General features: G+C 47.3%; 1 protein-coding gene across 1 annotated transcript in view; it reads right to left on the minus strand.

Annotated features, from left to right (window-relative positions):
• Window positions 1–21,474, minus strand: part of LOC147605320 (uncharacterized) — a 106,895-nt gene that overhangs the window by 44,503 nt on the left and 40,918 nt on the right. Inside the window, exons 2-3 of the mRNA XM_086793854.1 lie at window positions 4,443–4,544; window positions 4,208–4,319 (exon numbers count right to left, since the gene is read on the minus strand). Of these exons, the coding sequence (XP_086649980.1) occupies window positions 4,208–4,319; window positions 4,443–4,544 (214 nt within the window). The remainder of the gene's footprint in view (window positions 1–4,207; window positions 4,320–4,442; window positions 4,545–21,474) is intronic.

Consider the following 21,474-nt stretch of genomic DNA (forward strand, 5'->3'; position numbering starts at 1 on the left):
TTCAGAAACTGTCCCCACCACTATGACCTTGAGGAAGGTTCTTAGAACGCACCTTCTTCTTCTTCTTCTTTTCAGGCTCTGTACGGGATCTCATAAATTCAGCAAACTTCTCACTTTGTGTGAGCTGCATAAACACATCCATAACACCAGCCAAACGATTTTTAAACTGAGCATCATCTTCCTCTTTACCAAGCACATCTTCTGGCTGTGTTACATCCTCATAATGCTCATCATCTGCAGCCTGTTCTCTTGCAAGAATATCCTCGGATTCATTTCTCTTAGGAGAGGTCTCTTGCTCTTCCTCTTCATGATAAAAGTACTCGTCTTCTGTATCAGACATGTTGCTGAATTTTTTTCAGCAATGACTTTCCTCGAGTCAACCACGAGCTCACCCCCTTAAGAAAGTTGATGATAGGTCCCGGGGACGGAACCTTGAAACCGGCCTCTGGTAGAAACCAAAGTGCGGTAGACTAGCAGTCACCCTTCCACTTGTAGTCCAGATATGAAAACAAATTTGATTGGAGCTAGAGTGCCCCAAATCTGAAAAGAGAACGACACCTGTTGGCCCCAAAGCTTGGCGCCGCTTGCGGTATTTCTTTATTCAATTTCAAAAATATGTAAGGCTGAGTACAACAAAACCAGCCAAGAGAATACACCTGTATGTCCAATCTGGCAGCCCACAATACCTCTTAGCACAGAGGATTCACACACACAGATCTGTGTCTCAAAGCAACACTCTGTGCTTCCCTCTGATCAGCCAAGACCATTCAGCAGGACAGCCTTGAGCATACATCTGGCATATCTCATGCACATGATTCCACAACTCAGCACAAACATACATTCACTGTCCAATCTCTGTTTCCACCCTTTTCAATCTGCCATACCCCTCCTCTCACAAGGGGCCAGATAGCACAACTCTGCAGCAGACATAAGCTAATGGAAAGAAAGACAGATGAACAAGTTCAGAGCTTACCAAGTCAGTGCGTGATTCTGCACCCGTGGAACAGTTCGTACCAATCTGCACTTGACAACGACTGGCTGTACTCTTTCCCCTGCAACCACTTGACTATTGCACCAACCAAGCTCTAGAATAGCTCTGCTTGCAACAGAAGATGCTGTACCTATCCGTACAGGTCAGTAATTTAGCACTGTACCTGTCCGTACAGCCTCTGCACACCTGACTAAATCTGTCCGTACAGAACTGTACGGACTGTGCTACTGTCGCCTGAGTCTACTTATGCGCCTGCTGTACCCGACTGTACCTGATGGTACAGTTCTGTACCTGCAGCACAGCCGCCTGTCAGCAGTCGTACAGCCACCTGTACCTGATGTCCGTACGCGCCGCAGCCTCTACTTGCTCTCAGCCTCTGTCAACGCCGCCTGTACCAGCAGAGCCGTACCCTGTACGGGCAGCCACGTGGACTGTACCTGCAGAGCTGTACGGCCTGTCCTGTTCTGTACAGAAAATCCAGCACGCAGCCCAACGCACAGCAGCCAAACCAGTACAGTCGACGTTGCTTCTCCTCTTCTCCACGCTTGAGCTTGCACGATTCCCCAAAAAGCTAGAGAGAGAGAGAGAGAGAGATGAGAGAGGCATGCAACTCCAAAAGTGGAGTGGCCTCTCTCCAAACTTATCCTAGGGCCCCAACTTTAATAAACATTAAAGTTCCCTAGGGGCCACTAAGGCCTAGGGGCAACCATAAATAAAACATTAAAATATTAATGTTCTAGTTCCCCCCTTCACACCTGGAAATGTCCATACATCATTCTCTCTGTCCGGGCACCCCAAATGTGAATCTTTTAATATTCTTGCTCAGCAACCACCATGCCCACACTTGTGCTGTTCCATTTTCACAGGGTCATGACACAATCCCCAAACAGAAATGCATAACCCCAAGGTCTGTCATCTCAAACTCTAAACTCAACATCTCCTGTGTATGTTGGATCTTCTCTTCACGGTTCCCCATCATAATGATGGCCATCCACATATAGGACAATGGTTATGTACTCGCCCTACTCTGGTACCATCTTGGAAACCAAGAGTTGCCGACACACCAAAGAGGATTATGGTGGTCAACTAACAAATGTGGCTTGCATGTCCCTTCTATGCAAGGGCCGCTAGCACCTTGGAGGCACACACATCTGCATGGGCCTACGCAGGCTCTCGCATGCTAAGACACATACCCAGTCTGCCTAGCCAGCCCTCCAGTCTTCCACAAAAGACAAGCTTGGGGGAGTTGAAGATAGGAGGGGCCCCTCTGGACACTCGCTGCTCAAGCCATCCCTCTAGCAGCCCCCCCCCCCAGCCTCGGATGCAGAGAGACTCCCGCCAGCCGCCGCTGATCTGGACCCGCCTCTTTAGGATGCCCAGTGGCCAACCTCTGGGCACGCGTTCTCACATAACCTAGGGCCCCTCAGTTCTGAGACAGACGAGTGGACTAGCTTCAAGTGGCTTCTTCCTCGGGAGACTAAGGGCAGACGACTCGTGGAGATCTGAGACAAAGAGTAGATAGTCCAGCAACCCCGGCACGGCTTTGCTCGAGACAGGTCCTTGAGACTTTGGCTATAGGAGGGCCGGCATGGGAGTGGACACACACCTTCGGCACAGAGCCCAACCACCCCCTTTTTCCACTAATCAGCGAGGCTAGGCCACTGGATCTAGATGCACATGATTGACGGTACTCCTGCTTCAGCACACCACTGGTCCTCCCAGGACATCTCACCTAGCTTCCTCTCAGAGACTACTGGAAGCGACTATGGGACACCTTCCAACCTCAAAAGGTTACTGGATCTAGATGCACATGATTGACGGTACTCCTGCTTCAGCACACCACTGGTCCTCCCAGGACATCTCACCTAGCTTCCTCTCAGAGACTACTGGAAGCGACTATGGGACACCTTCCAACCTCAAAAGGTTACTCTTTTTCTTTGGCAGGTAGCTCACAGGAGTTTAGTAGTTGGCACGTGGTTGGCCATTGCTGGTCGTCCAACACAGTGCACGAGGTGCAGCCACCTACAGGGGTCACATCGACATTGTCACAAAGCGACTGCCTTTGGGACTGCCCCAAAACGCAGTAGGTTTGGCTGAGGATTCTTTGTCTATTCACCACCTCTTGAACTTCTTTCCGCATCGTCACTTGGAGAGCAGTCGCTTGGGTGACGGAGTCACGACCTGCCCTCCACTATTAGGAGACAAATTACGGTCAGGCTGTCATGCTCACTCATTGCAGGATAGAGTCTATCCCCACCCCCGACTCTCCAGTAGTGGCCTAGTCTGTGGACCCCCCCAGCAGAGTCCATCCGTGCCATATATGAATAGATATCATTCATACCCTCCGCAGTCACTGTGGGAAGCTTTAGGAATATTTGGACCACATGCGGAGACGTCGAGAGGCCTTCCTTCGTATCTGGCAACAGGGCCCCTTCATCTCAAACAGTGCCAGTGACCCCATTTGGCACTACAAGCCACCGGTTTGGCTCTTCCCCAGGTAAGAGCTTTGATGGCGATCTAAACGGACTCTAGACAAAGGATGTCTTGCTTACAAGAGCACTTGAACACAATGAACTTGATGATGCCAAACTACTCTATATATAGTGCCCAGGGTCGGCATGTACGTAGGTCGGCCATGTCAGCCAACCAACGACCTAGTCCAAAATGACCAACCGGCCATATCATCCGACTCGAACCAAGACTGGACAATTACAGACACTTAGTGCGGTGGCCAGCCGCGAACCAAAACTGGACTAGAACCAGTTCGACATAAGGGGGGCTTCAAAGCTTGAGCTGGCCAGGCTTGCACTTTATCTACATGTTGAGCCAGCTCATGGCCATCCTCCTCAGCCTGACTGGGCAGTACCACCCTGCCCTATCTGCTGGCCAGCTGAAGCTGGAGCAATTGTTCTGCACCACCAAAAATTTCCAGGCTGTCTGCACATCCCTTCTCCTGTCAAGCTGCTCCTACCCACGGTCCCACTGCAGGCTCACACCAGCCACCGTCAGGAAGATCCATGTGAAGTGTGTGGCACCAAGATGCTCTGATTCAACTTAATGCAACAGTCAAGGACTTTTGAAAGCCTTGAAGCAGTCTAGTGTGTCTGAAGCAGCCCTAATCAATCGTAAACCAAAGTTACAAACCCTTGCCCGTTTGTGTTGATAGAAAATATCACCTTCCAGACAAAATGGAAATAATAAGGTCTCTTTACTCACAGCATTTGGATGTGCTACCACATTTCCCTCCAAGTCTGTCTCCATCCATGTACCATCACTACAAACTCTGACAATTCCCGACAAGTCTTGAATAGAAAAGACATATAGTTCTCTGCAGCAAAGCAAGCCTCTTTTCAGAAAGATGCAATTCTGCAGATATTGATAAGAAACAAGCTTATGATTTGCCAAAAATAGAGTTTGAAGCTTGTGAGTCGAGTAAGCGTGTCTCTCTCACCTATCCGTTAGAAGAAGTGCATCTAAGGCTTGATGTCCTCGACCACCCGTATCAGGGATGCGCAAAGCCTGAAAAACACTTCCCCCATATACTGCTTGAAACCTGTTTGAAAGATCAAAACATTAGAGTTATAAACTTGGAAAGGGGTCCCTCTGATTGGTTATAGTACATGCAATCAAGTCATTCATCATCACTATATGAAACTAAAGCCACATCCTTACCGCAGGTAAGAGATGGAAAAGAGAATGCTTCATCAGCAAGCAATACTTCATGTTCTTTGTAATAAGGATTTTCCATACTATCAAATTTTAAATGCTAATCTCTAAAGTGTCATTGTAGTCTACTAACCTCGGTGTTGGACTTCATAGAGCATTTCACTGTAGGCGGAGTGCTACCCAGGAGTGTACAGTACGTCACAGGGCTGTGATTTGACGTCTTCATTCTCAGCCACATCTTGTACTAGACCACTAGAGAGTCATGGTCAGATGTACAAGTCCCGTACATGGTCATGGTCAGGTGTGCAGTGTCCTGCAGATGAAGCAATGCCACTCCATACTATGAGTCACCCTCTGGAATGTTGAAGAGGTGTCCCAGGCAAAACACCCTCTAGAATGTTGAAGAGGTGTACCAGGCCACCTAAGGAGCCAGGATCCTGTTTGCTAGCATACCATTCGTATGTGGGGCTGTAGGCTAGGGGGCAGCCTGTTGGGCCACCCCATAAGGCTCTTTGAGCCTGGTCTACATGAAGGGCAGCCCCTTGTGGCCCACCCTAGGGGCCAAGGAGGCCACCATGCCCAAGCATGAGCCAACATGGGGCCCATGGAACCAGTTGGCAGCCTTTTGGAAGGCTTGAGTAGCAATCGGCCAGGCCCTAGGGGCTCTGACAGCAGGCGGGCAGCAGCCCAGCAGGCTGTTAGCAGTCATCTCCTGTCTGTATATTTACACCAGGGCCTCTGTTGTGGGTGTGCCCGCCCGATTCAGGTGTTTTCTCATTTTTCCCCACTCTCCATATTTTTCCCTATTTTTCCTTGGTGTGGGAGGCTATTCTGTGGCTGTTGGCTGATCTAGATGCTGGCCGACTAGACTCTACTGCTCCCAGGCTGTCCCTTGTAGCTGGCCAACTAACTACTGCTGGCCGATAGGTATTTGTGTTGGCCGACTGGTGGAGAGCAGGTCGTGGACTTATCTGGTGGCTGTCGGCTGCTTTTCATCAGGCCGACTAGTCATCTGGGGCCATATAAAATGGCCCCTTTGCCCCCCACACATTGTATCTTGGATCCGGGATTTTCTTGTGTATATAGCAAAGTTATACACCTCTCTCTCTCTCTCTCTCTCTCTCTCTCTCTCTCTCTCTCTCTCTCTATTTCTGTGTTTTTCTGCAGTGCACTTGCTCTAGTGTTTTCAGATCTTGTCTTCATCTCCGTTGCATAATCTGACATGGTATCAGAGCTCTAGGCTCTTGGAAGATCTTGGGAACTGTGTGAGCAAGAGGGGGGCTGTTTTGTTGCTGATTAGAGGACTGTTTTGGGCCGTACGGGAAGAGGAGAAGTAAGCGGAAGGCGGGCTGATTTGCTGGACAGCCACTTGCAGGTTTAGTTCTTCATTTTTTCCCACCCACCCTCCCTTTTCAGTTACACCCCCGAAATGGAAGATTTACTTGAGATGGTTCAGAAGCACGTGAAGATCCCGACACTCCCCACGTTCCCAGTGGACCGTCAATTGGACGGGAACAACTATGGCATATGGAAGGTAATGATGGAATCTGTTTTGGAGTCTTACAACCTTGTTGATTTCATTGTTGTTGGGGTTCCACGGCCGGAGTTAGAGGAAGGGGAGTTACCCTCTATTCGGAAGGAACGTGAGGCACAGGCGCACAGTTATGGGATCGTGTCAATGCCAGAGTCCGTTCTTTCATTTTCCTCGATTGCACACCACAGGTAATCAATCATATCAAGCATATGACGCTGGCCAGAGGTATTTGGCAACATTTGGCTTCTCTCTACAATAGGGTATCGCCCATGAAGAGGATCTCCTTGGAAGTTCAGATGCGAGTGATGAATCCTGCAAAGTCGTCGACGATGCGGGAGCACATCAACAAGCTGCAGGAAGTTCTCCAGGCTGGGAAAGAGATATCATCGAAGGATATGGCCATAACGTTGCTGTCACATTTGCCCTCTCGGTACTCAGCCTTTTACTCTTCATTGATTACGAGTGGCAGGCTCAGCACCATCACATGGGAGGAGCTTGTGCCCATGGTCTTGGACCAGGAGGAAAGATTCACTAACCCTCAACCGCACGGAGGTTCTGAGGCCTTAATGGGCCAACGGTCGAAAGGCCGTAATAACAAGGGCAAAGGGAAGGCTTCATCGGAGAAGTCTTCTGAGAAGAAGCCCGACTCAGACCGCGAGAAACTGAAGGCAGAGAGGACCTGTAATGATTGTGGCAAGAAAGGCCACTATTGGAGGCAATGTCCTAAGCGGAGCACCGAGAAGGGTGCAAAATCCTCAGCAGCAACCGTGAAGACTCCAGCTTTTGTGCACGTGGAGGTTATGGACACTGGTGTTTCATCTTCTTCGTGCAGGGAGGAGGTTGGAGGACTCTCCACTATGGATACTCGGGAGTGGATTCTAGAAAATGGTGCTTCCAAGTACATGACTCCTTCCCGCACGGCTTTACAGGATCTCTGCAGATATTCTGGTCATATCCTTATCGGGGATACATCCACTATCCCAGTTCATGGTGAGGGCAGGATGGAGATAGTGAGACAAGATATGAAAATACTAGAGTAAGTGCACTGCAGAAAAACACAGAAATAGAGAGAGAGAGAGAGAGGGAGAGAGAGAGAGAGAGAGAGAGAGAGAGAGAGAGAGAGAGAGAGAAGCGTATAACTCTGCTATATACACAAGAAAATCCCGGATACTGAATACCAGATTGGACGGGAGCTTCCTGATAAGGCTATTGAGCTCATGTTTGCAGAGGACTCTTTGGGAGGCAGGATTGCGTATCTTGTGGTTTCTGCAGCATGCGAAGGATCTTGGACTGCCGCCCAGTAGCCCTTCCGCCTCGCTGGCGCTATGCTGGCCAGCCTGCCTGTCCGGTATGCCCTGTGCCAGCTCATTTTTGCAGAGGACTCTTTGGGAGGCAGGATTGCGTATCTTGTGGTTTCTGCAACATGCAAAGGATCTTGGACTGCCGCCCAGTAGTCCTTCCGCCTCGATGGTGCTATGCTGGCCCGCCTGCCTGTCCGGTACGCCCTGTGCTGCCCTCTCCCCACCCACCTTTGCTCAGGCCCCCAAGGCAGCAACATAACTCTCTCTCTCTCTCTCTCCTCCCTGCCTGTGGGGAAGGGCAGCAGAGTAATCTCGAGGAATGGCCCCGAGTCTCCAAGAGAAACTCGAGACCCTCGAGACGGCGATGAAGGCACTAATCAAGGAGAACAAGAAGACATCCGATTCCAACCTCAATGAGGTGGAGAACAAACTACACCGGCACATCATGGCCCTCGAAGCACGGGTCACAGGCCTTGAACAAGAGAACACAACACTCAAGGAGGAGGTGAGTGCATTGAAAGTGGAACTCGTAGCCATCAAGAACACCGAGAAGGAAGAAGGGGAGATCAATGAGAACACTCTCACGGCCATCAAAGAAGAGATCTCCAAGGAGATCACAAAGGACATGGAGGGAAAACTCGAAGCCAAGCAGTCAAGATGGGTTGAGGTGGTGAAGAAGAACATCCGCAAAGAAGTGAGGGAGGAGACTCAAAGGGAAGAACATCAAATCATTCACACCACCATTGAGGAGGAGAAGATGAGGCATGCCCGCCGCCTCAACATTCGAGTCACAGGTATAGCCGAGACACCCAACTCCACTCCCGAGAAAGATGGACAGCTTCTATGCATGAAGCTAGGCTACAGGGAAGAGGACCCTCTCCCCTTCACCAAAGCATGGAGAGCCGGGAAAGATTCAACACGCAAGCGAGCCCTCATCCTACAGTTTGCAGGAGAGACGGAGAGGGTCACCTTCATGAGGAAGAGGGTCACCTTCATGAGGAAGAGGGTCATACTACGAGGCTTAGAGGAAGCTCCTATTTTCTTGGATGATGATCTCACGAGGATGCAGCTAGAGCATAGGAGAGCTTGCATGCCACGAGTCTTAACACGCAAGGAGAGAAGGCAAGAAGGCCTTCTATCGAGATGGTCGGGTCATCATTGATGGCCGGCCCATGGATTAGCGGTTTGGGGCCTATGGGACACAGACCAGGCCACTGACAGAGATACACATGGCAGTATGGAACTGTAATGGTTCACTATGGGTGCAGCCTGGACGACTGGAGCATGTTATGGTGGGGAGAGACATCAGACTTCTGACAGAGACACATCAGAGCCCAGAGAGAGGGCTACCTCAAGTAGAGGGATTCCAGTGGGAGTCAGCATACAGCATACAGGAGGACCACACGCCAGGGTACCTCGAGAGGGTCGGGGGGAGTAGCAGTTCTATTCAGAGACGGGAGCTACAGGGGAGACTGAGAGTGGTAGCACAGGATCCAGAGGCCAGATACATGTGGATCAGCTTACAGCTCTCGCAGGACAGGGTTATATACATAGCCCTATGTTACTTTCCTCCATCAGGATCCTCATATGTCATTCCAGAGGACATGCCACAAGAGGAGGAGACAGGAGCCTCGCCAGACACTTGTCTGTCAGAGGAGATTATGCATTATTCTACACTAGGGGAAGTATTTCTTACGGGTGACTTCAATGCCCACACACAGAGTAGACAGTGTGAGGTGTATGACTATGATGACATGGAGATCCTCCACCCTGTGGATCCAGAGGAGATAGGGGCTAGTCGGGCATCAAAGAACACTGGACCAGACAGAGGACATTATGGCGACCACTTACTAGAGTTGGGAGCCAGGCATCGTCTCGTTATTTATAATGGGATGCTACAGTGGCCTGGATCAGGAGGGCTGACATGCTTCCCACATGGGGGTCGTACACGGACCGGAGGCACAGTGGTAGACTACATTATGGGGTCTTTGGAGGCATCACAGCTTGTCACCTCATTCTCCATCCCACCTCGTCCTATTGGGGTAGATCATACATACTTGGCATTTTCACTAGCCGGATCACCGGTATCACCAGCCCCCCACATATCGACGCCACACACTACCATCTACTTCACACATGACATGGCAGACATATACACTAGCAGAGTAGAGGATGGGCTCCTACTCATGGATCCCCTGGCACCTATGGATACCATTACAACCCAGCTGGCATCACTCCTACACACGGCTGCATTACTGAGCTTCCCACATCGTGTCCAGTCAGGAGAGTCTGCGAGATCTGGGACTATGCCCCAGAACAGATGGTATGATGACGAGTGCAGAGCCCTATACTCACGGCTCCGCATACAAAGAGCCTTGGGAGCCATCACATAGCAGGAGTCGAGGAGAGAGATGAGGAGACTTACTCGCCGCAAAAGGCGGGCCTTCGCAGAGATACAGGAGCTAGAGATCTTCCATTTCTTCATGAGTAGAGATAGCCCTATCTCATGGCGGCACTTCACAGAGCCCCGGACACCGACACCCATTGCAGACCCACAGACATGGCATACATATGCAGAGGGCCTATACCACGCCCCACAGCAACCACCTATACCTCAGCCACAGGAGCCTCGACCTACCACAGCTAGCTTCTTTACCCACTCGATGGTAAAGGAAGCTATCCGCCGCCTACAGCATGGACGGGCCGCCGACCATATGGGCCTACAGGGTGAGCATCTCATATATGCAGTAGATTCTTTGGCTCCTTTTCTTGCACACCTGTTTAACAGGGCACTAGCAGAGGGTTTGCCTGCGGAGTGGACGATGCACACCATTGTGCCGATCCACAAAACAGGGGATATGCTCGATCCGAGCAACTACAGGACGGGTATGGTTGGCCACGTGTTGGCCAAACTCTATGGTGCAGTGTTGGAGCAAGAGGTTAGCTTATATGCTGAGCGAGCAGGTTTACGCTCATCAGGGCAGGCAGGCTTCAGGAGAGCTTTCTCTACCACTGACCATGTATTCACTTTGAGGTGTATGATTGATCAGGCCAGAGTGAGGAAGAGAAAGCTCTATTGCTGCTTTGTGGATTTCCGCAAGGCATTTGACACAGTACCACGAGAGAGGCTCTTTCAGTGCCTACAGTCTCTTGGCATACCAGCAGATATGACATGGGGCATCTATGCATTATATGAGCAGGTTTTTGGGCGAGTCAGATGCCCAGGAGGTATGCCCGAGACTATTGCTAGCACCATTGGTGTGAAGCAAGGATGCCCACTTTCCCCCACGCTATTTGGGTTATACATTGATGAGGTGGCTGACTTCGTTACATGGGGAGGCGGAGATGGAGTTAATCTAGCACGTACCTCAGTACATATTATGCTTTATGCTGATGATATTGTATTAGTGTCTGAGTATCCAAGAGGTCTACAGCAACATCTACATGCACTTGATGATTTCTGCTGAAACCGGCCTCTGGTAGAAACCAAAGTGCGGTAGACTAGCAGTCACCCTTCCAATTGTAGTCCAAATAAATAACAAAATTCACTGGAGCTAGAATGCTCCAAAACTGAAAGGAAATTGACACCTGTTGGCCCCAAAGCTTGGCGCCCCTTTCGGTATTTCTTTATTCAAATTCAATGAAAGGTATAACTGAGTACAACAAAGCCAGCCCAGGAGAATAAACCTGCATGTCCAATCTGGCAGCCCTCAAGACCTCTTAGCACAGAGGATTCACACACAGATCTGTGTCCCACAAAAGCAACACACTGTGCTTCCCTCTAGTCAACCAAGACAATTCAGCCTTGAGCACACATCTAGCTGTTCCATGAACATGGTTTCAACTCAGTTCAAATACACATCCACTGTCCAATCTCTGTTTCCACCCTTCAAACTGCCATACCCCTCCTCTCACAAGGGGTAAGATGAAACAACCCTGCAGAGCAGACATAAGCCAGTGGAAAGAAAGAAAGATTGACAAGTTCAGAGCTTACCAATTTTAAGGCGTGGTTCTGCACCAGAGGATCTGACCGTACCAGTCTGTACTTGCAACAGGCTGTCTGTACTTTTCTCTCTGCAGCCACCTGACTGATGCACCAACTATGCTCTGATAAAGCGCCGCCTACCACTGTTCAGGACTGCACAGGTCTGTAGCCGCCTGTACCTGTCCGTACAGGTCTGTAGTACCCTGTTGTACCTATCCGTACAGTTCTGTACGTGCAACTGCTGCCTGTGTCAGTTGTCGTACAGCAGTCGCCTAAACCTGCAGCCGCCTACTGTCCGTACCCTGGTCGCCAGTACTGCCTGAACCAGCCGATGCACAGCAGCCAATACCTGCTGTCGCACAGCAACCGCCGCTAGTACCAACAGTACATACTGTACCTGCTGTCCGTACCTTCCAGCGCTACCTGAACTAGCCGCCAAACGAACTGCAGCCGCCTGCTCTGTACGGCCACGTGGTCTGTACGGCAAGGCTCTGTACGGCCTGTATTCAGTACGGCCTGTTCTCCACACAGCAAATCCAGCAACCACCACCTCTATGCAGCAAATCCAGTCAACAGAGTTTCTCCTCTCCTCCACGCACGTAACTTGCACGATCTCCAAAAAGCGAGAGAGAGAGAGAGAGAGAGAGAGAGAGAGAGAGAGAGAGAGAGAGAGAAAGAAAGATTTTATTAACGTCTTCCAAAAGACCGAACTCGGCCTATGAGACAAATCGGAGTACCTGTATGGGGTATCCTCTGTCATCCCAACAAAATGAAAAAGTACTGAATAAAAAAGCTGAATCTGGGTGTGCAGGGGATGGAGCTCTATTACTAGGAGAATGCAAAGCTATATGCATGGAGTATACAATCATGATATGCAACCTAGCTAGCTCCATCCTGTACCATACTGGGGGTATAAAATGGTATACATCAGTGAAGGGGGTGTCCATAGCTCCCTGAAGAACATGCCTGGGTGTGCTCTGAAGCGAGCCAGTCGCTCCGCACCCTCTCTGTGAAACTGAGCTCTGATCTCTGTCATCTCTCTCTGGTATAGGCGTGGTGTCCGAAAGCCAGGTGTCCTCTGTCTCCTGCGGGCTCTAAGTGTCTCTGCTCTCTGGAGAGTAATTCCCTGCCGTGTAGGGGCTGGGAGAGGTATGGATCTCTGAAAAAATGTAGTAATCTGTGTCTGTCGCCCCCCCTCTGGAGCTGTCTGAGCCTGTAATAATGTCTCTCTGTGGCGCTGTATGTCTAGAATGTATCTCCCCAGTATGCGCTGGTCTGCTGTCTCAAAGATCTGGCGTAGGGAATGTGGCTCTCTGAATAAAATGGGATATCTCTCTCTGATGGCTGTATATGCTCTGCATCTGCATACATAATGCTCCTCACTCTCCACCTCCTCTCTGCACAATCTGCATACCCTCTCCTCTCGGGGGATCCGTGCTGCTCTGCCAGTCTCAATCTCCAATCGGTGTGATGAAACTCTGAGCTGACCAATAGCCACTCGGGAGCCGTGTGGTAAAACGCCCTCCATGTATCTAGGCCTCTCTATAAATCCATCATCAGTGATACTCATGAGAGAGAGAGGCGTGTAACTCCCAAAAGTAAAGTTGCCCCTTTTCCCAAAAATATCTAAGTGGCCCCTTTCTCAAGTTTATCAAACTTCCTAAGGGTCACTTATGCCTAGGAGCCATCCAAGGTTAAAACATTAAAAATATTAATGTCCTTGGTCCCCCTTCACATTTGAAGATGTCCACCATATTTCTATTTGTCCAGGAACCCAAATGTGAATCCTTAAATATTTATCTTGCTCACCAACCACCATGCCCACACTTCTGCTGTTCCACTTTCACAAGGTCATGACATACCCCCCTCTTGAAAAATGGCAAGCGTCCTCGATTGCAATCTGGTGATACAGCAAAATATCCAAAGTGAAATATACAATATGGCAAGATCAGCGTCCCAATCTCTCTGAGCCATGCATATTTAACAACATTCACTGCAAACCAATGGTGTAGTAGTAGTCCAAGTTGTATACCACTGTGAACCATACACAACCACAACATCCAATGTGACTAGTACACATATATCATAGAAGTCCCATAAACAGATGTACTGTCAGCCATCAGTACCTTCGGGTGAGACAAAAGCTGCACCAAGCGACCTCTAGATGTCATCTGAGCCTGTCTGTATCAAGGGAGTGGAGGTGCTACCCCCCTCTTGAGCATCAGGCAATGCTCCAGACCCATGCTCTGTTGAACCTGAATGAGCCGTAACAAGAGTCGGCTCCAACTCAAAGGCATCGAGATAAAGCTGCAAAACCTGAGGTGAATCTGTTAAGTCACCTTCCTCCATCCACTTCGCATCCATCGGTGAATAGTTCTTGAACTTCACAAGCTAGCGACAGGAAACTTTACCTTGTACCTTTCTTTCCTTATGTGCCAGTATCTGCTCTGGAATAAGAACTTCATCAAGTTCCTCAACTTCTGGCTGAGCCTCATCTGATACATTCTCAGGCACATCCCCACGGAAAGGTCTAAGTAGACTCACATGAAATGCATTGTGAATCCTCTAGTGATCTGGTAGCTTCAAGCGATAGGCCACCTCACCAATCTTTTCCAATACCTGAAAAGGTCCATAATAGCGCATGCTCAACTTAGGAAATAAGTGCTCTGTACCCTTCATCTTCTTGAGCCTAGCTTTTTCAAATCGCAAAAGAACCTAATCACCCAATGCAAACTCTAATGCACGTCTGTGACGGTCGGCTGCTTTCTTTTGCTTTTGCTGCGTTTTCTGGAGTGCCAACTTAACTCTCCGATAAGCTTCATCCATGTTCTCAACATACTCATCAGCCTCAAAGATCTTATCCTTTGTGTGCAAAATGGGTGGTACCTTCTTCCCTCCTGTTATGAAAAATGGGGTAGAGACAAAGCTGAAACTGAAACTGAAATGATAGCAAGACTAGAAGAAGACACAAAGCGTAGACATACCTTGAGATGAGTGTAGACAAGACACAAGATTGATACTTTCATTGATGTGACACCCACAATATATAGGTGAGAAGGACAAGATAGAGTAGACTGACTTATGGGACAATTATAGAGGTGCCACATGGCACACACTCAAGACTTAAGACAAAAACTGAGACTAGACAAATGTAGACTAGAGAAATTGTACACCTAGTGTGCACTTATTTCCAACACCCTCCTTAAGTGGACACTAGGAGGAAGACAGAAAGACAAGACTAGAAGACAGACATAAAGACCTATAGACTGAGAGACAAGACAGAAGACATGACAGACAAAGATCCTGAGACACCCCTCCTCAAGTGATATCCTCATATGGGTCCACAAGGATAGGGACAAGATGGATCTAAAACAAGACACAGTCAGATTGATAGACAAATAGACAGACAGATAAGACTAGATAGACAGAAGACTGACTGTAGACCTGACTGTAGACAAACAGATGGACCTTGAAGACATCCCCTCCTCAAGGGCAATCTCTGCCTCTTGGGTAGGGACAAGAGAGAGGTCAAAAAGCATAAAGAGTAAGACACTAGAACCCCTTGACCTACATCATCGGTGGTCAAAGTGGTAGACAAGAAAGGTGAAGTAATCAAAAAGCCCACTCCTCATCATATGAGGAATGAACAGCAAGATCTACTGATGGAGATGCTGCAGCAACATGGGCTGAGGTAGATGCAGGGGCTGATGTAGAGGTTTTAGAGTAGCAGTCCTTCTCTCGGTGATTATCACGGCCACAAATGGTGCATGGATGAGCCTTGAAGCAGTCCTTCTCCATATGATTAGTTTTTCCACAATGGGTGCAAGGCTTTCTTACCTTAGAACTTCCTTTCTTTGCTAAAAATGCAGTGTCAGTTACCTTTTGTTGTTTTGTTCTTTCCTCTTCTTGGAGAGCATTGATGATACCTTCAAGAGTAGGATTATTGTGATACTTGAAGGTAGTGACAAGAGTAGCATAGGTGTCAGGTAAGCTTTTGAGAAGCACAGCAATAGCAATATCTTCGGAGATGGGGGACTTTACTGATGCAAGCTGAACCATAAGACTGCGAAAATAATTGACATGAGAGGCTATAGTAGCTCCCTCCTGCATATATAGATCAAAGAATGAGATCATAAGTGCAATCTTAGAGTTTTTAGAGCGGGGTCCAAAAAGGGTATCCAAAGTGATCCATGCTCGAGAAGCAGACTGTATGTCGGAGATGTGATGAATGTAATCATCTCCAAGACCGAGCAAGATGATAGCATAGGCTTTGTCATTCTTGGCAGTGGGAGCATAAGTGATAACTTGCTCAATGTCGGAATCTTCGGGAGCAGCATGGTGAACAACGTCCCAAAGACTTTCTTTCATAAGATGGCACTTGATTTTGATTTGCCAAGTATGAAAGTTGGACCCATTGAATTTGTCGATAGACATGAGAGAATGAGTAGAAGAGGCCATGTGGGAAGGTCTTACCTCTTGCTAAAATGCAAGGGCAGTGTCTATTCCCTTACAAGATTGCAGAAATGAATGAAAGAAGAGATCCAAACTGTTTTTAGAAGCCGGCTCTCTCACCACTTGTCAAGGCCATAGCATGTGACAGCCCATCGAAGCATGAGGAACTAGCAGTTTGCAGATATGAGGATTGTTGAAATATCAAGCTCGTATACAGCTGGAGGATAGCACATGGGTGCTGACAGAGTGACAGTATGGTAGATAGATATCGTGTGGTGTGTTTATGACCGCGTCCAGCTGGTCATGTGTGATGTGGACATTACATTAGGTTTACTTTGTAGTGTGGACATAACACTATGTTGTGTTCTCCTTTGTGTGTGTGAGAGAGATGGTGACTATGGCTTCTCTCCTTCCTTATGGTTGATGGTTATGGATTAGGGCTTGCTTCTCTTGTGTGTGTTACATCCTGCTCCTGTTTTTTATCATGGTATCAGAGCCAAGAGCTCATTAGCTGAGTTGTGAGAGTGAGTGAGAGAAGTGGGAAGAAGAAGAAAAAGCTGTAAAGGAAGCCATTGGAGCTTGGAGCAAAGGAGAAGCTGTGGAGCACACATCGGCATCAGATCTGAGAGCTAAGGACCATTGGTAAGTGTAGCAAGACCCCCTCTGCGGATTGCAGGTGCCAAAGAGCAGGTTCAGTGAAGATTGAAGTGCATAAAGCAAGTGCAAAATTCTGGTTTTTTCTCTAAGCTTTCATGGAAAGCTTGAAGTGAATGTATACTCTTGGCAAATGTATACACAAAGGCACATGTATTTGGGCTTGGAAATGCATTAACAAAGTGGGGCACAAGCAACATACAGAATCTTGAAGCAGATTGATGCATACAGATTTGATTAAAATCAAGTGAAAGTGGATTTATGTAAAAGTTTCTGGTTTTTCACAAAACCAGTGGACATACCCCCCGTGGAGGATCAATTGCAGAAGCTACAGAGAAAATTGAGCTAAACCCTTCATACCCAAGGTAGATTAGGTCATTGCTAACAAGCCTATCAAGTCAATTGAGATTTCCCCTCTCTCTACAGCCCACAACAGCAGGCGGCGCTTTTCTGTGCAGATTTCTGAGGAGTTTGATTAGATTTCATCTATTTCACTCATTTGGTCACCAAAGTGAATGATTCAAAGCTTGGGGAGTTTAGCAAACACATTGCTAAGGCCTTGTGATGCTTGGTTGCAGCTCATTTCATGTATTTGGAGCTCATTGAAGTGATTTATCAGAGGTGTGCAGGTTTACAGAAAGTCTGTCCAGAAACAGAGTAGTTTTAATCAAGGCATTAATCTTTGTCTATATCAAATTGGCCTAATTCCTTTGGTACAAGTAAAGTCCTATGAGTTGCTAAACTTTTGAATCAAAAAGTTTTGGATTTGGAGAAGATTTGAAGGAGATAGAGAAATTTTAGTGAGAGGCGGTACCTGACAGGTGCAGAAAAATTCAAACCAGAGGTTACAAAAATTGATGGTTCTCATTCCCCTTGAAGAATTGGATCAAACCCTTCTAGGATATGTTGGAGCAATGTGTTGGGAAGCTAATGCAAGTTGAATCATTGAATTTGGACAAGATTTGAAGGATTTAGAGCATAATCTTGACTGGTTACTGGCGAGAATTTACTGGCGAGAAAAAAACCAGAAAATTTTTTGTGAAGGAGTTTCATTTGATTTCAACTTTGATCGAGTGTACATTGTTGGTGAATCATTGTGGGATGTTAATGCACACAATTTGCCAGCATTTGATGTGATTTGGAGAGATTTGGAGCATTACAGGTACTTCGTATATTGTAATCGAAAGGGTACATCTACTCTAATTTTTTGCAACAATGGGAGATGGTCCGATACAGATTGTTGGAGAGAAGTTTGATCGCACTAATTTTCAAGTGTGGAAGTTTCGAATGAAGAGTTTTTTGAAAGGCAAAGGTTTATGGAGTCTTGTCTCGGAGGAAGATCCGGAGCCATACCTACCTCCTCAACCAAATAATGCTCAGTTACTGGCTCACAAGCAGTGGGTAGAGCGGTCTTCGAAGGTGTTGCATTATTTTTCAATATGTGTAACAGATGCCTTGCTCATTCACATCCAAGATGCAGATACACCGAAAGAAGCATGGGGTATATTGTGCCGAATGTATGAGACAGACACTGGTGCAAGGAAGATACAACTGAAGCAACAGATTCACAGTGTAACACGAAGGAATAGGAGCATACATGAGTATGTTCAGGAAATCAAGGGTTATGCTGATTCCTTGTCATCAATCCATGCCCCAATGGATGATGATGATTTGGTTGCACTCACATTGCGTGGTTTAGGCAAAGAATACAAATCTTTTGACACTTCCATCTCAGTAAGATTGGGAGGAATGCCAGACTTTAATGAGCTTGTGTCATTACTCATTGTGGAAGAATTGAAGCTTGGCCTTGGTGGTATGAGTATTACAGGTGCTGCATCCTCGTCAAGCAATGATGAACATGCAAGGAATCAGGCTTTTTACTCATCTAGAGGCTTTCGAGGCAGGGGGAGATTTACCCCTCGAGGCCGTGGAGGACGTGGTTGGAATGACAGGTCTACTCAACCACAATCAAATCAGAATTTTCAGAATTCACAGTCCTCATTTGGATCACGTGGAGGTCGTGGATTTCAATCCCATAGGGGGAGATTTGGAACAGGTGCTCGTGGTAGAGGACGATGGCAAGGTCCTCAACAAAATTTGAATGGGATTGAATGTTACTATTGTGGCAAACTTGGACATTTGGCAAAAGATTGCTACAAAAAGCAGAATGATGCGAGGAATGGAAGACCACAACATGGAAATTATGCATCTACCAGTAACAATGATGGGAGTTCAAACCATCTTTTTGCAATGAAGCATGTTATGGGGACAATGGATTCTCAGAATGCTCAAGATGAGTCATGGTATATGGATTCAGGTGCCTAGTCGACTACCAAGAGCAGGGGCAGCACCCAGCTAAGCGGTGGCCAACAGCAAAGGCGGCGGCCTGTTCTGAACCAAGTGACTGCAGCAAGAGAAAGAAGAGGGGCAGTCGCTCACAGGAAACAGGGGCAAAGATGAGGGGAGCCAGGATAAACCTGCTCTGATACCATGTTATGAAAAATGGGGTAGAGACAAAGCTGAAACTGAAACTGAAATGAAAGCAAGACTAGAAGAAGACACAAAGCGTAGACATACCTTGAGATGAGTGTAGACAAGACACAAGATTGACACTTTCATTGATGTGACACCCACAATATATAGGTGAGAAGTACAAGATAGAGTAGACTGACTTATGGGACAATTATAGAGGTGCCACATGGCACACACTCAAGACTTAAGACAAAAACTGAGACTAGACAAATGTAGACTAGAGAAATAGTACACCTAGAGTGCACTTATTTCCAACACCTCCTTCCACAATCTCAAAAGGCGCCTTGCCCGTCGAGGTATGGGCAGTGTTGTTATAAGCAAACTCCACCAAAGGAAGATACTTTTTCCATTGTTGCTTGTGCTCTGACACATAACACTTAAGAAGATCTAACACTGTAGAATTAGCCTCTTTCGATTGACCATCTGTTTGTGGATGAAATGAAGATGAAAACTTGAGTTGTACCCATGTTGTCAAACAACCCTCTCCAGAATAAACTCGTCATCCGTGGATCACGGTCACTAATGATAGACGAAGGCAAGCCATGATACTTGAAGATGTTCGCCATGAACAACTTCACCATATGATCAACTTTGATGGTCTTACGCACGGGAATGAAATGAGCCTGCTTACTGAACCTGCATATTATAGTCCAAATGCCATCATTCCCCGTTTGTGTACGTGGAAGATCAAATATAAAATCCATGGCAATGCTCTCCCATGGTCTATCTGGAATAGGTAAAGGCTGAAGTAACCCTGGTGTCTTTTGACGGTCAAACTTTACCTTCTGACATACGATGCATTGCCTAACAAAAGCATCAACATCTCTTCTCAAGGTTGGCCAATAAAAGAAAGTCTCAACTGCTTTTACCGTGGCGTCAATACCTCTATGACCTGCATATGGTGGAGCATGACTTTCAATCATAACCTTGAGTCGAAGTTGCCTGGTAACACACAATCTACCATGCATCAACAAAAACCCATCTCTGAGAGTATAATGATCATGCCGCTGACCCTCAGACATCTAATCATACAACCTGCCAAAATCCTCATCATGGGCATACTGCTCTTTCATCTCATCAAGCTCATGATGATAAGCAAGTGAAACTGCTGAGACCTGTGGCTTGTGTGACAAAGCATCTGCCACAACATTCTTTTTATCTTCCACATGCACAATCTGAAAGTGGAACATAGACAAAAAGTTTGTCCATCGCATATGCTTCTCAGAAAGTTTAGTTTGTGTGAGGAAATAATGCAAGGTCTAATGATCTGTCTGCACAGTGAAATCAGCCCCAAGCAAATAGTGTTTCCATGTAGAAAGAGCATGAATTACAGCCAACATCTCTTTCTCATAGACCTGTAAGTGCTTCTCGGCATTCTGCAATATTCGACTCTCATAGGCTATCACATGTCCTTCTTGCATGAGAACTGTCCCAATGCTGTTTCCACATGCATCACACTGGAAAACAAAAGCCTTTCGGAGATCCGGTAATACCAATACTGGATCCGAAGTAAGCTTTTCTTTAAGCTTTTTAAAGGCTGTAATTTCCTGATCAGCCCATCTAAACGGAGTTGCCTTCTTTGTTAAGGCATGAAGGGGCGAAGCAATCTCAGCAAAATACGTAATGTACCGCCTGTAATAGGAACACAATCCCAAAAAGCTGCGTACATCATGCACGGTCCTCAAATCTGGCCAATTAAGAATTGCTTCCACCTTCGATAGATCCATACGGGCTCCATGCTTAGACACCATATGCCCCAAGAAGTGTATCTCTTGCAAGAAGAACTCACTCTTCTTGCCATTAATGACCAGCCTATGCTTCCGGAGTTCGTCTTCCGGAGTTCGTCAAACACAATGGCCAAATGCCTTCTATGCTCCTCCTCAGTGTGTGAAAGCACAATCATATCATCAAAGAATGTGTCCACAAACGCTCTCTGAGGCCAGAAAATCCTGTCCATCATTCTGTTAAATGTGACAGGTGCATTTGTCAAACCAAAGGGCATAACCAAGAACTCATATAACCCAAAAGTGGTTCGAAATGCTGTCTTATGCACATCCTCGGGTCTAATACGTATCTGATGATACCCGCTTTTCAAGTCAATCCGACTAAAGACTGTGGAGCCCTGTAAGCAGTCCAAAATGTCATCGATTCTCGGAATAGGAAATCGATTCTTGATGGTATTCTTGTTCAGCGCCCTGTAATCAATACACATGCGCCAAGAACCATCTTTCTTTTGCACTAAAAGTACAGGTGAGCAAAAGGGTGATGAGCTAGGCTGAATCAACCCTTTATTCAACAGCTCTTGTACCTGACTCATAATTTCTTCTTGTTGGGCTGCACTAACATGGTACGGCGGTCT

The sequence above is a fragment of the Cibotium barometz genome, chromosome 60, assembly GCF_041138505.1.
Source record: "Cibotium barometz isolate CiBa-2024 chromosome 60, ASM4113850v1, whole genome shotgun sequence".
Taxonomy (NCBI): domain Eukaryota; kingdom Viridiplantae; phylum Streptophyta; class Polypodiopsida; order Cyatheales; family Cibotiaceae; genus Cibotium; species Cibotium barometz.